This window comes from Sciurus vulgaris (genome assembly GCF_902686455.1).
Source record: "Sciurus vulgaris genome assembly, chromosome: 15".
Classification (NCBI taxonomy): Eukaryota; Metazoa; Chordata; class Mammalia; order Rodentia; family Sciuridae; genus Sciurus; species Sciurus vulgaris.
Window position 1 is genome coordinate 79,138,411 of NC_136476.1, and position 16,612 is coordinate 79,155,022.

The 16,612-nt window shown below is 36.5% G+C and overlaps 1 protein-coding gene across 3 annotated transcripts in view; it reads right to left on the bottom strand.

Moving 5' to 3' along the window:
• The window catches only part of RC3H2 (ring finger and CCCH-type domains 2), a 97,819-nt gene that overhangs the window by 29,933 nt on the left and 51,274 nt on the right, over positions 1-16,612 (bottom strand). Inside the window, exon 21 of one of the 3 annotated variants that reach the window (XM_079113740.1) lies at positions 15,644-16,118. The exons of 1 other annotated variant lie outside the window; for it this stretch is intronic. In XM_079113740.1, the coding sequence (XP_078969866.1) occupies positions 15,922-16,118 (197 nt within the window). In that variant the 3' untranslated portion in view covers positions 15,644-15,921. Of the gene's footprint in view, positions 1-15,643; positions 16,119-16,612 lie in introns of those variants that run through there. One more of the 3 variants, XM_079113742.1, reaches the window with a different exon arrangement.

Here is a 16,612-nt window from a genome sequence, read left to right on the forward strand (position 1 = left end):
AACAGGAATCACGGACATAGACTTGCCATATAGGTGTTTCACACTGGACCACCACTCAAATTTCTTGAGGCTGAGGAGCCCCACGGTGTACATTTTGGATAACTTATCCCTCTCATGTAAGGAATAGTAAAAATTATTTCTTGAAAAAAATCTACAATTTTTTCACAAGAATACATGATTATCCTGGGAACCGAGCAAATATTGAAATAATATTAATCTACAAGGGAAGGGGATGAACATAAGAGATAATATTACTTCATCCAGGGTGCTAATATTAGACTGTTGGCTAAAATCACTCACCACAATTTATAATCTGTACAATATTGAAAAACTTATTTTTTCTGTTTTTCCATTTGTAATATGGAATTAAAAGTAGTACTCAAGAGATACAATTGTTTTGGCAGTACATGACATTCAAACTGTGAGCAGTATCTCCAAACTCATAAAAAGTACCAAATAGAATAAATATTTATTCTTTGTTTGTTATTCTTCCTATTATGAACTATAACCATATCACTATATTAAGCTTTGGCTCTACACAGGGTACAGCTAAGGTACTGCTTCTAACAGAGTTCTTAAAGATATGAAAAGACCATTTGATGCCTACAACAAATGCTTTCATAATGCTATGGTTAAAGTTTTTGGGGGAAGCATTCACAAGAAAGAAAACATCTTACTCACAAAGCCAGCCTGGGGTCAAGTGTCATAAGGAAGGACAACAGAATACCTAAAAAACCAGAATACCTAAATTGCACCACATAGAAACTGACTGTGCATTGACAGTTAATCATCCATGGCAGTACAATAAAGGAACATGTATTCTCTGGCTACAGAAAGACAAGCAAGAAAGTGATTGCAGCACAATGAACTACATTCTGTAACATGAGTAAGTACAAGTACTCCAGAGAATAAAGTGCCTAATACTTTCAGGGAAAATAAGAATGCTTTACACGAAAGGCGACACTGCCTATGTAAACCAATACTTCAGGGTCAGTTTGTCAGGCAGACAAAAGGAATCGGCATGTGCAGAGACAGTAGCAGTAAGAAAAGGCAAGGAGTCTCTAGAGATTTGAAAGTACTTTGGTGTAACTAATTTATAATATGCGGTGGATGGAGCCAAAAGCTGTTAGCAGTAGATGAGTCCAGAACTAGATTGTGGAATTTATTATTAGAGATCTTACATGGGAATCATTCTGTTATTAATTCTGCCTGAGGAGTGCAATCAGAGGTCTGATATAATCAGACTGCAGAAGTTATTTCTGACAGCAAAGTCAAGGAGTACAGGAGAGAGCAAAGTATGCAGCATGGAGGCCTGCAGAGGCCACCTCCATCAGTTACCCAAACTACTTACAAATCTCTGGAGACTCCTTGCCTTTTCTTACCACTGTCTCTGCACATGCTGATTTCTTTTGCTGGGGAACCCAGTATTAGCAGAACCTCAGAACTTGTTAGAAATGCAAATTCTCTTCTTCTGTACCAGAAATTCTCAATCAGATACTCTGAGATGGGACCCAGACATTGGTGATTGAACAAGTTCTTTGGATAATTCACTTTCCTTATTATTTAAGGCTTATGATCCTAGATAAATCTGTTGCCTTTGTGTAGGTAGAGTTATCTGATATTTTCTTCTGACAGAGACGGTCCTGAGATTAAAATGGACCATAACAGCAGTTTCCAGTTAGGGGCCTTTGGTAAGAAGGAGAAACTGAGAATAACTTTGACTCATCAATCAAGTCTGTTATGCCTAAAAAGCAGATAAGGTAATGCAATGGGTAACTTGTGTGTGGGTAGGGGGTGAGAGTTTTAGAGACCTGTAGTAGCAAATATTACTATTAAAACAAAGCATTTGGCATGAGGAAATAGCTAAGTGGAAGTAAGGAGAACAAAGCAAAAAATAGCATTATTCACATTACTTACATCTAAAGCTTCAGGACCAACGATATTCAAAACCGAAGCCCCAGTTCTACCTATATGCGACCCAAGGGAACTAGGCTAGGGGTCCCCTATGTCCTATACCTCCAGGAGCATTGAATACCAGCACCACAAGCTTAAATATTATCTATTTATGCCTCCAGGGAGCTAAAGAAAATCTCTTTCACAGTCCATGGAGTTGAGATCACAGATGCTGGTTCCAAATACCATGGCATGACTTGCACTTGTCCTTGAGACCTGAGGAAGGGATCGTTTGGATTCCATAGCTCCTAAAGCAGCTATAAATGGTACCAACTTCAGCACTACCTGAATTTTCCCCAAGGGAATGAAGGAAGGCCCCCTTTGCACCCACAACCTCAAGTCTGCAGTGCTGGATGCCATACACCCCAAAATCACCTGCACTCAGCCCTTAGTACCTGAAGAAGGTTATCGCCCAATTTTGAATCTCTAGAACTGTTATTCCTATGCCATAGACCAAGCCCTCTCATATATTCATACTGAGGAACCTGGGGAAGATTTTCACATTCTCTGGAATAAGGACCAGGTTACTGATGCCACAATCCTTGATGTCACCAGTGCTTGCCTTTAGGAATGTGGCAATCATCCTTTCCACATCATGCATAACCAATGTTATGGAATCTGCTACCACAAGTCCCAATGCCATCAATGCTTTCCTATCTGAGGCCTTAGGACACCACACCTTTGGAAGCCTATGGCCCCTGCAATGTCATACAACTGCCATCAAAAATTGCTGCAGTGTAAACTAATGAGGTGCTCATGGACAGTGTGGACATCAACCAGAGCTAAAGAAATTAGACAAAGCATACACTTTGAGGTTGCCTAAAACCAAAGCCCAGCTGATACCCCATATGCCATGTATTTTCATAGAAAAAACTACATCAACTTGGCTGAGGCCACTGTTACATCAAATATTCACATAGCAATGTAGGAACACAAGAAATGTGATACCTTCAAAGAAAAGCAACAATTTTCCAGAAATAGAATCTGAGGGAAATCTATGAACACCTGAAAAGGATTTCAAAATAATGATCTTAAGAAAAATAGAGAGATAAGATATACAGACAGAACAAAAAAGAACAATTCAGGAATGAATGAGAAATTCAACAAAGAAAAAAATTAAAATGAAATAATTCAGAATTACTGATACTAAAAATTCCATCAATGAAATAAATTCACATTTAAGATCTTCCACAATAAATTACAACAACCTGAAGGAAGAATTTCTGAACTTGAGAAAAGGTCTTTTGAATCAACCCAGTAAGAAAAATAAAATAAAACCAAAGAAGATAAAAGGAAATAAAGAATGAATGAATAAATCCTACAAAACTTATGGGCACTACTAACAGAAAACCTGCTCAGCTTGGTGGAAATTCAAGGGAGAAGAAAAAGGAAAAACTTTGAAATCCCTTTTAATAAAATAAGACCTGAAAAATTCCCAAATCTTCAGTGGTATGAACATCTAGATACAGGAAGCTCAAAGGACCTCTACTACATTCAACCAAAAAAATCTTCAAACACCGCATATTAAGTCAAACTATCAAATGTACAAGATGAAGAAAGAATCCTAAAAATAGCAAGAAAAAAAGCATAAGTCAAAATAAAACAATTTTTCTCTAGATTTCAAGTAGATTGCTTCATAGAAAGCTTATAGGCCACAAAGAATGTGAAGGTATAAAAATGACCTGAAAAAGAAAAACAAGGGGAAAAAAAATGCAAACTATAATAAACAAATAAACAAAAAGCCCGCCAAGAATACTACACCCAACTATACCCAGCAAAACTGTCCTTCAGAAATAGTCTTTCCCAAAGCAGAAACAGAAAATTCACCTCTACCAAACCAGCCCTACAGGACATGCTCAATGAAGTCCTGCAATATAGACGAAAGAGTAATAACCATCTTCATGAAAACACAAGTGTACATGTGTTTCTACTAGTCTTTTCACTAGAAGAACTGACACACAAAAAAGGTAGAGAAGAGAATTAGTCTTTAGCATGACAGAAAACACTAAATCGTAAAAATTAATGAGAGGTGAAAATGAACATGTGATACAGAGAACAAACAGAAAACAATTAACAAAATGACAAAATGAAATTCATCCCTGTCAATTATAACCTCAAATAAAAATGGATCAAACTTACCAAATGACACAGACTCACTGAATAGATTCTAAAAACAAAAATATAAAACCAGACCCAACTGTATGCTACCTTTAAGAAACTTGCAGATACTGTTAAAGATACACAGAAACTGGGAGTTAAGGGTTGCTCAAGATACACCACACAAATAAAAGCCAAAAGTTGGCAGAAGTAGATCATTTCCCTAATTCCTATCAGATAAAGCAGAATTTAAATAAACAAAATTTTAAAATGACAAAAGAGTCAGTAAATGTTTGAAAAAGTCTAAACTCAGGAAGAAGATAAAATTGTAAATATGCATGTATCCAACACGGAACCACCAAAAAATATAAACCAGATATTCCCATCTCTAAAGGAAAAGATAGACTTGAATACAATAGTAGCATGAGATTTCACCACCCCAAAATGTGGACAAAAAAATTAAAAGAAACATCTGACTTGAAACATACTGGAGAGGAAATGGACTAATGGAGTTTTAAAGAAAATTTTATCCTACAGTGGTAGAATAGTCATTCTTATCATCAGGACATGGAATATTTTCTAAGACTTATCATATGTAGGCCATAAATCAAGTATTGATAAATGGTTAAAAAAAATCTGAGGCCACAACATCATAAAACTGGATATGAGCAAGAAGAAAAATGAAAAGAATACAAAGACCTGGAAATTAAATAACATGCTTCTGAGTGACCACAGGTCAATGGAGGAAATTAAAAGAGAAATGAAAAATTATTAAAACATATGAAAATGATAGTATAACATATTAAAATCTGTGGGATACAGCAGAAGAAGAACTTGGAAGTTTATGGCAATAATTGTATGTATCAAAATCCTAAAATGATCTCAAACAACTAAATAAAATAAAAAGACTATACTCAAAATTAGGACAAAAATAAAAAAAACCATCATGAAGAGGTCAAAAATTTTAAAACTGCAAGAAAATTAAACAAAGAATTGTTTTTTAAAAGAATAAACAACTAGTCTAGTCTCACCAAGAAAAAAAAGATAACAGTCAAATTAATAAAATCAAATATGAAAAAGAAGACATTAAGCTTATAGCACAGAAATACGTGAGTTCATAAGAAACTACTCCAAACAATTGTATTCTAAAAACTGGAGTATCTGAAAGAAATAGATCAATACCTGAATACATACAACCTATCACAATGGGATTGAAAAGAACTAGAACATCTAAACAGACAAATAATGAGTAAATGAGTAATTAAAATCTGTAGCAATTAGAGCTAGGCAAATAAAAACTACACTGAGTTTTAATCTCACTCCAATCAGAATAGCAATTATCAAGAATACAAGTAACAATAAATATTGGCAAAGATGTGGGGAAAATTGTTGGTAGGACTACAATTTGATGCAAACATTCCAGAAAGCACTGTAGAGATTCCGCAAAAAACTAGCAATGGAATCACCATTTGTCCTTGATATCCCACTCTGTGGTATATATCCGAAGGATTTTAAATCAGCATACTAGAGTGATGCTGTCACATCAATGTTTATAGCAGCTCAATTCACAATAGCAAAGTTATGGACCCAACCTAGATGTCCTTCAACAGATGAATGGATAAATAAATCATGGTATATACACACAGTAAAATACTACTCAGCCACAAAGAAGACTGACTTTATGACATTTGCTGACAGATGGAAGGATCTTAGACTATCATGGTAAGAGAAATAAGCAAATCCCCAAAAACCAAAAGTCAAATGTTCTCTCTGTTATGTGGATGCTAATACACAACAAGTGGGGAGGGACAGAGAAGAGAAGTTCAGTGGGTTAGACAAATGTTAATAAGGGGAAGTAGGGAATAGGAAAGACAGTGGAATTAATCTGACATAACTTTCCTATGTACCTATATGAATGTACCCCAGTGAATTGCAAGATCATGTACATCCACAGTCTGGAATCCTAATTAGAATAAGATATACTCCATGTTTGTATAAATATGTCAAAATAGACTGTACTATCAGATATAACCAAAAAGAATAAATTTTTAAAAATCTCCTACTGTAAAAGTTCCAGAACTCATTGGCATTACTGCTGAACTCTATAAAACATTTAACAAAGGATGCGAATTCTTTTTAAATTATTCCAAATAATTGCAATGAAAGAAACTGCATCAAAACTGTATCATGTGGCCAGATTACTCTGATACCAAAACCAGATAAAGACACAATGACAACATAAAACTAAAAAAAATCTGATGATCATAGATTCAACATTTTCAATAAAATTCCAAGAAACCAAATTTAACAACATGTCAGCACAATCATGCACAAAAATCAAGTTGGATTCATACCAGAGAAGCAAGAATGGTCAAAGTATGCAAATCATGGAACACAATGATTTCCAACAGAATGAAGAACAAAAATCATATGATCATCTTGGTAGATGTGAAAAACAAACATTCAGTAAAATTCAGCATGCCTTCATGATAAACTTTCAGCAAATTATGTATGGATGAAACTTAACTCAAAATACTAAAGGCTATGTCAGAAAACCTGACAGCTAATATCATACAGAATGGGGAAACACTGGAAACATTTTTCTGTCTAAGATTGTGGAAAAAGTTTTCCACATATTACTGGAAATTTTATCAAGAAAAATTAGCTAAGAAAATAAAGGGAATCAATCAGAAGGTAGAAAATTATCCATGCTTCCAGGTGACATGATTTCACACATAAACATCTATGTACTGCTTCAAAAAGGTGTTTGAACTTATAAACAAATCAGAAAAGTTATAGGATACAAAGTCAACATATGAGAAATAGAAATATTTTTATTATAATTGACTTGCCAAAAAAGATATTAAGAAATTAATCCTGAGCCATGTACACTGGCACACTACTGTAATCCCAGGGGTTTGGAAGGCTGAGGCAGGAGGATTGCAAGTTCAAAGCAAGCCTCAGCAGCTTAGTGAGGCTCTTAGCAATTCAGTGAGACCCTGTCCCTAAATAAAATAAAAAAAAGGACTGGGGATGTGGCTCATTGGACAAGTGCCTCTGGGTTTAATTCCTGGTTAAAAAAAAAAAAAAAAAAAAGTCAATTCTATTCAGAACAATTATAAAATATTTAGGAATAAATTTAACAAAGGAAATGAAAAACCTCTACAATGAATAACTATAAAAAACCTGACAAAAGACATTTTAAAGGACACCAAATATGGAAAGGTATTTCTTGTTCATAAATTGGAAGAATTAATTTGTTAAAATTATCATATTACCTAACGTGATCTACACATTCAGTGCAATGACCATGAAAATGCCAAAGACTTTCTTCACTGAAATAGATTTTAAAAAATTCTAAAATTCATATGGAACCCAAAATGATCCAGAATAGTCAAAGCAATACTCAGAAAAACTCAGAAAAAGAAAAAAAAAAAAAAAACTAGTACAAATAAAGAAGCAAAACAACACACAAAACTGGATGCATCATGATACCTGAGTTCAAAACATACTAAAAAGCTCACCAAGGTATAGTGACAAAAACCGTGTGATTCCAGCATAAAAACAGACACATAGAATTGTAGTCAGCTTTTTCGCTGCTGTGACTAATCTGACCAGAACAATTTTAAAGGAGGAAAAGTTTATTAGGGGCTCACAATTTCAGAGGTCACATTCTGTAGACAGCAGACTCCATTCCTCAGGGCTGAGATGAGGCAGGATATCATGGCAGAAGAGTGGAGCAGAGGGAAACAGCTTATGTGGTGATCAGGGAGCATAGAGAGAGAATCCACTCTCCAGATACAAAATATATACCCCTTAACCATGCCCCAATGAACCACTTCCTCTCGACACACTCCACCTGTCTCCAGTTACCACTCACTTAATACCATCAGGGATCAATTTACTGATTAGATTAAGGCTGCAACCCAATCATTTCTCCTCCAAACCTTCTTGTATTGTCCACATGTGAGCTTCTGGGGGGCACATCACATCCAAACCATAACACATAGTCCAATAAAACAAAATAAGGTGTCCATAAATTAACCCATGTACATAAAGCTGAGTTTTTGACAGAAGTGCAAGGAGGATACAGTGGGGAAAGGATACTCTCATCAATAAGTGGTGCTAGTAAAATTGGATACATATGCAAAATAATGAATCTCAGTCCCTTTTTACTATGCACAAAAATCAACTCAAAATTGCCGGCATAATATGAAATTACTAAAAGAAGCCATAGGGGAAACACTTCAAGTCATTGTATGAGCAGTGAAGATCCCAAACTCACAAGCAACAAAAGAAAACATTGACAAGTGGAACTACATCAAACTAAGAAACATCTATGCAGCAGAGAAAATAATCAACAGGGCGAACAGACGACCTACAAAATGGGAGAAAGTAGTTGCATACTATTCATCTGATAAGGGATTAATATCCCATATATACAAGAAACTTCAAAGCCAAAAAACAATAACAAACCAATTAAAATGTGGGCTAAATATGTATGCTACCAGAGATCATTATGTTAAGTGAAATAAGTCAGACAAAGAATGACATACCCTAAGTGTTCTCACACATTTGTATTCATTAAATGGTCACTTTCATATAATGAAGGGGAATATTGACCACTAAAGAGTGGGAAGGGCAGGGAATAGCTAGTAAAAGGAGATCAACAAGGGAATAAAATAGAGAGGAGGAATTTGTTCTGGACTTCAGTAATGTAGTAGGGAACTGCTGATCAAAACAGTGTATCATACACTTCAAAGTGAGTATTAAATTTCCAACACATAAGGTTGATGGAGAAGATAGAAATTCTTATTACCCTGATTCAACATTTACCCATCACATACATGCATTTAATTACCATAATATGCCTCGATAAAGATATCAAATACGATATTTCAATAATAAAATATAAAACATGACAGTGATTGGCACACAGTAAGAAATCAAGGAAAGGAGTGCTGGTATTGGCTGAAGATCAAGACCAGGTAATTTTTTCAAATTTCATCAGTCTTAGATGTTGTTCTATACCTATCCTAAACCTTTTCTTTTTTTTTTTTTTTAAATAAAAAAATTTAAAACATCAGGAAATTAACATAGACATCGCAACCGTGGAATCCGAGACCTCATTCAAACTTTTCCAGTTATTCCAACAACTTCCTCGACAGCATCAGGCTCCACTGCAGAACCGCATGTTGTGTTTACTTGTCATGTCTCTGTCTTCAGAGTGCAGCAATTCCAGGTATTTGGGCGACTTTCGTGGTATTTTCTAAGGTTACAGGCTAGCTCTTTTGTAGACTGTCCCTTTACTTGGCTTTGTCTGATCTGTCTTCCCGATTAGATTATGAGTCCTTGGCAGGACTAAGACAGGAGCAATGCTGGGACTTTGGGCACTTTAACAAGTGGTGCATGACTTCACTTGTCCGCCCCCTGACCGTGCACACTCTGGTCACTTGATCAAAGTCTGCACTCTTCACCGTCCCACAACAGTCCATAAAGTCCCCTTCTCCAAAACCACACGCTGAGGTGCATTTGATGAAGCAAATCCACTGGCATCGGCTGCCCCTGTGATCAAACTCACTGCAGCTCTGAAGTCCTAGAGCCATAAACACGGAGAAGCCAAACTTCCTTTTATTGTTGGCTCTAAGACATACACCTGTGCATAGTTTCAGGTCTAGACTCAAAGCACTATCTTTTCTCCTTGTCTCCCTCAATCTGCTCCTTGTGGAGTTTGCTGTGTTAGACTCTCCCTTTCACCTTCTCCTGAGCTACCTATGACCCCAGTATCCAGCTTCTTTCCAGAGTACATGCCATGTGTCAGGCACAGCGCCTCCACGTATTGCTGTGGACACCAAGACCATTAAGTCCCAGTCCCCGTTCCTGAGATACCCATTTGTAACTGGCTTCAGGTAGGTTTTTGTTGAATTCGTAGCAACCGTGGAAAGTACACCAGGTCTAGTGCTTTTTGGACACATATATGAGAGGTGAGCGAGAACAACCAACATATCCTATCACCTACGTGTGCCAGCTACAGTCTTCATTGCCTACACGTTTCATCTTACTGAGTCCTCAACCAGTTTTCAGGAAAGGAAAACAAAAACAAAAACAAAAAAACCCCAAAACGCTGAGAGATGTAAGGCCTTGCTCCGGTCCCCAGCGTCAGAAGCAGGGTGGGAAGTCCTGCCCGGGCGCCCCCCTGGGAGGGCGGTTCCCATCCTGCTCATTTTTTCCGTTAGGCCTCGCACAGGCGGCACGTTTAGGTTGGATCAGTGGATGAAGGGCTGTATTTACCCGTCTGTCGGGAAGGAAGACGGGAAATAATCCCGGGGCGCACACCGGGGCGCCCCAGGCGTGGCCCCTTCAGTCCTTCACCACCCCAACTCCGGCACCAGGCGACTGCGGAGCCCACGCCGGGGCCCGCGCCGAGGGCCCGGGATTCCGGAGGCGCAGCTTGACTTTCGCCATTCTCGTGTGGATGCCGTGTCCCCGGCTGCGCTGTCACTCCCCTCTTGGGAGCTGACCCTACATCATCGCCGCTGTACGGAGTTAGGATCGCGGCCCGGCACAGGCGGCTCCTTAGGCCGAGGTGGCTCAGCGACCTCCTCGCCAGTCCCCCCAGGCCCGGCGGGCGCGGCGGGGAGGCAGACGCGGCGGGAACTCCTCCCCGGCCACTTGGGTCCTGCGACTCGGCCTCTCTTTTCTACCAACTCAGCCCGCTGCCGCAGGGACTGGCCCGCTGTAGCGTTCTAGAGCTGCCATGGAAACCCTATCCTAAACCTTTTCTATCATGAAATAGTGCCACCAACATTAGGCAATTGTACTCTGTAGTTTCAGAGGTCAGAGAAATGTGTTTGCCCTTCTTTTTTTTTTTAAGGTGGACAAATAATTTTATTTTGTGCATGCAAATACATGTCAAATACTGCAAACTTTTGCATCAAATTTCTCTCAAACACTGAAAATCATGATGCTCTATTTTGTGAACAGCCAAAGCTAATTATCTCTTCACTTCAGTGCTACAGCAAAACACACAGAATTCACTCTTTGCTATTCACTATCATCACAACCCTCATTGTTCCATCTCTGTCCTCCCCACATATACAGGCCTTATAAATCCTAGCCTTCCTCCATTTAATCCTATTCCTATAGCACAAAGGGAAATATTACAATTTGGAAATTCAAATTGAAATAAATGGAATAGAATTTATTCCCATATATATTCCCCATTTCATTGTACAGAATTATTTTAAATTATAGTTTTAAATAGAAGCTGAGTATATGCCTTAAAAATGAGCATTAAATCCATCTTAGAGATGGTGCCTGCTTTTTACATGATGGGTGTACACCATCTTTAATTTCATTTACATTTCAATCGAACATAGATTTGCAAAGAAAATGTCTAATACAGACGTAAAAATATTCACACTAGAGCTTCACAATCGGTTGTACAATTGACAAACAGGCCTCTTTTCCCAAACTTTCCGGCTAAGCAAATTTATAAAGTGTAATCAATGCAACAAGAAAAACATTTCTCTTTCACTTCCAGGAAAAGAATATGCAATAAACAGTATAAATGCAGACAGCAGTTGCTGCAAGCTAACCACGATACTCCCAAGTGGCTGTACAGTGGATATGTGCAGTACAAATAAAAGCCACATGTGTTGTATCACAACTACAGTATTATTGTTTGCCCAGCTAAGAGAATGCATGCACTTCCATGCCTTGGGTTATAAAATGAGGCCTAATTCTTGACAGGTTGATGGAATATGTGCAAATGACCTTGGCTTTTGGCAGTACTAAGTGCAGCCAGTGTCTGTTTTCCACTGGTTTGGGGATATTTTAAAATTTTATGTTAAAAACAAAACAAAAGAAAAGAAAAAAACCCAAACACCACACACACACACACACACACACACACTCACACTGCTAGTTTTGGACTTGGGGGAATAACTGCTCTGGAGTAAACTATTCTCATCTCAAATGTGGGGTGTTCTAATCTGTGGTCTCGACTCCTTATATTCCCTTGCCAGCAAAGGGATACAAAGAAACTGCTAGTATAAAGGAGTTACCAGCAAACTTATTTATCCAGAAAATGGAATACTCCATGAGCATGTTCATTTGTGTTCTGCTTGCAGAAGGGTCCTTGTGTAGAGTTACAGTAAGTGATCCCATCAACATTCTTCATTCACTAAAACACAAAGGAAGTTCTTCCAGGAAACTAATACATAGTTCAATCCAACTTTTCCCTTTAATGATCAGTTACCAATACTGGTGACAGCCTGCTCAGAAAATGACTCAAAAGCTAGGGAAGAATATTCAGATTCAAAATTTAAATCACTTACTGAATCTGTTACAAATTCCACCCCTGCTAAGAAGACAACATGGGCTTTAACATCCAAATGCAAAAGCAAGGTAGATGGTTTTTAGAATATTTTTTTCAAACATTTAAATGATCCAATTTAAAATTCCTATGAACTGCTGTGCATTCTTATAATTTTCTCAAGGCAGTAGGTAAAATTGGAATGTGATTTATATACTTAACACCGATTTGAAATCTTGGTGACAATTTCAGTTTTAGTATGTGAGGTTTCATTTTCTATTCTCTTATTAAAGGCCAACAGAGGGGGAAAATCAGTGTCACTGGTCTAATGAACTACTTTCTCTTGAAAATTACAATGTACAACTTTACATATGACACTAGCTCATCACATGGCATTGAAAGTAAGTCACTGCAGCAAAGGCAAGGGAATCTGATTTGTTTGGGTACCAACTGGGAAGAAATACATATATAACTTTCTCAGAATTCATAAAATGAAATGAGACCACAAAAAAAAAAAAAAAATTACTGATACTACATCCATGGCATCTAAATGAGGCACATGGATTTTGGAATGAGACTTAAAAATTCAAAAGGAAATCACAAAAAAGAAAGAACCACCAATTTCCTGATTTCCAGACCTCAGACTGCTTTTTTCCTGAATGGCAACACTTTAGTTACCAGCATTACAAATTTCCTCTCCTGTTGCGCTGTAGTCTTTGATTCCAAATACGGGTACATTACAACATGTTGGTAAAAGGGTCAAATGACCCTGGTCCTCAATGTTAAAGTCACATTCTAGGTCTGATTGTACTATTTTCCTCTATGACATCAGTAGGTACCATTTTGAAGAAAGATCAGATGCGCTGTTTTCTTCTAAAGTGGTAGAGAACCAATGGCTTTACTCACATTAAAATCCACCATGACAGGCAAAAGGTGGCCACCATACAGAAAGATGCAATGCAGAATAATCACAACACAGAAACAAGTCCTATGTTGTTAGTGAGAGAGTAACATTTTAAGAATAGGGAGTTATGTTTTATGGGATCACCTGCTGCAAGACAAGCATTATTTTAATATAATGTTCTGGAACATACCGGTAAGGTGCAGGTATACATACACTGATGCAAATGTAATTTACTGGACAAGTAGGCAAACACCTAAGCAGTTTATCCCAACCCCCTCCAGCAGAGCACAACCAAGTTTTAAAATTTCAATTTTAAAATTAAAAAGATAAGGTTAAATACACAAGATCAATTTATGTAGTATATTTCACCCTCAGAACGTGCTGAAGATGTTTTGTGTAGTTCTGTTGCACAGAAGTTCTTTCCCTGAGGGCACATAAGGAGCTCTTGAACTGTTAATAGGTCTCTATTTTGTAACAAAATAGCAATTTTAAAATCTTAAAAAAAATACATTACCTTCAACATGGAAGATCTCACTATTAAATATCCATGAAATAGACAGACTGGTTGCATATCCTTTTTGGAATTACAAACAGCAAATAAAGTACATTGGAAGCATTTAAAATGTAATAGCACATATTTATAGAAAGGTTCTGATATAATTATATAACAATCATGTTCCTGTAATATCCTAGGCTAATTTATAATGTCAAATAAGTTAATGTAACATGGTTAAAACTCTTGTTCCTATTCATTTCAGATTACAGAGTGAATAAATAAAATGTCTTTGTAGGGATGGGGAGCACTGGCCATGGCAAAAAGGTACAGTACTAAACAAAGGAAATTAAGTCAAGGCTACTGTGCTGTTATGCTACAAACATCTTCATACATTTGAGTATTAAATAAATGTGTAAGATCTTCCATACTGACACCAGAATATCAAAACTACCCCTTTGTTTCTCAGGTATATTTACAACTTATCAGTCACCTTATGAGCATGTTCATTAAGACAGGTATCAACACCAGTATTTACTCATTCTTCAGAAATTTCAGGGAAAGTCACCCTCCCGCTCCTGGAAATGTGCACAAAACTTTTATCAAAATCTTATCTGATACAATGCTGTGGTTTTGTAAAATAACTAAATAGCTCAGACGACAATAACATGATCCTGTTTAAAGCATCTTGCTAGCAGGAAAAGCCCTTACATACGTACACCTGGTGAAAGATCAGCTTGGCTTAAAATATTCCAGTACAATTTTCAGAGTAAACAACTTCACAGAAGTTAATTTAAAAATATAATATAAAAGTCAAACTAATCTTAAAAATGGAGGAAAAACAAAAAGACAAACTATAGCAAGATCACCAGGAAGGAATGCCCAGCTTTGTTTTCAAATGTTGACTGAAATTTAGGTTCAATAAATACCTCCCACAAATCTGAGGCACGGCTGGTTGAACATACTGCATACTTCAGATGCCAAGTCAAAACAATTTCAGTCACATTATGGCAGGGCAGATATTATTCATGTTTTTAAGTATGAGTAAATGTTAGCCAATGTTCTACTATTCATGGTTCATAGTCTTATCAACCTAACAGAAACAAGGAAATTAAAACCCCAACATAAAGTAACAATAAACAATATTAACCAAGATAATGCAATGACATCCAAATTAATTATTTGAAATTAAACCCAGCAATACCATCTTGTTAGTCAGTGCAAACACTACATACACGGTTTTCTCAAGAAAGCTGAAAGCACCTGATTCTTTGCCAGTCATCAGATTCAATAATGTACAGGCTTAAATCTACATTTTAAAAAACTGCCATTACATTAGTGCATAATTTATCAAATTGGAAAAATGATTCTGCATAACTTAGGAGAATTTAATATCTAGTACATCAGCTGAAAGACTTAGGCACTTGGTTTATATTTTAATTAATACTTCAACAAGTAGCCTGTGTGTAAATATTAATAAAGCAGAAACTATTCTTGAAAAATGGAAATCAAAAAAAATTAAATGCTACAGATAAAAGCACTGCACCACACTCCTACATATAATGCAGTAAAGAAAGCTAGTATATAACCCTGTAAAATTCTATGGTAAGAACGTCTAACTCCACTCTTCAAAATTAAAAAAGGGAAAAAAAAAAAGGAAAAAAAAATTCTGCAATCCCTGAAAAGATAATAAAGCAGCTGGAATGAGATGGAAATTTCTCTCAGTGAAACATCAAATAGAAATAATAAGTTAATTAAGTCTACTTTCACTAGTGTATCATTGGGGATCCCTGTAGTTTAATAACTGAGTTGTTAATTTTCTATAGAAGCCATTTAAAATAGGAATGGCTCAGTTACTGCCCGGATTGCTACAAACTCATAATAAGCTGCTTGAAGCTTAAGTTAAATGTTGTCCAATTCCAATCACTTCTGGAAAGTGAACATATACCCTAGTAAAGTAAATTTTCTTTTTTTTTTTTTTTCATAATGCTAATAATGCAAGAGGGCTTGAAGTATCAGAGTCCACAGGAAATGGATGCCCCCAGTAATATCTTTTTTTAAAAAAATATACATTACATAATATATATTATATATATATAAAAAGCCAGTGTAAATGCTTCCATGGTGTGGTCACAAATTTGAAAGATGAACCTCCTTTCAGCTGTTAACCATCTTCCCATTTGCAACAGGTTTTAAAAAGTCGTTTTTATCTTCGGACATAACATGAGTTTTCAGAATGAGGTTGCCAACACTGACAGATGTGGTGATGGGGAGGCAACTTGCATTGCTAATAGACACTGGAAGTGGCTGGTTAAAGCAAGAAGTTACCGGCAGAATTGTTTTTTTGCTCCTCCCTGAGAGAAAATAAATGACAATGAAAACAAATTAGCTTTAAGTGAAAAAATTTTAAGAATAACCATACAGGCTTAATGAAAGTTGAATTAAACTTTCAAGAGTCCCCAGGAATAAAAAAGTCTTCTTATCAATAAAAAGTACCAGAACTCAATAAAAAAGTTCCATTTTCCAAAAATTACAATAAAAAATTAAAATATTGGTTAGTATAGAGCCATACAGTTATATTCAAGATTAAACCAATATTTGGGGCAGAAATTATACAAAATGGCAATATGATATCAAATAAAATCAACATGATTTTAAAAACAAGAAACGCTTCATCTAAGTTTTAATTCTCCAGTCTGTAGCTTAGAAGTATGGTCAAACTAATGCTGGCACACAAACTAACTTTTATGCCAAAAAAAGTAAGTTTCATGTTACTACAATGGACCACTATGTTAGTCCAAATTTACCTTTCTCCCTAAAAATCCAGACTGATCGAATCACTGCCCTA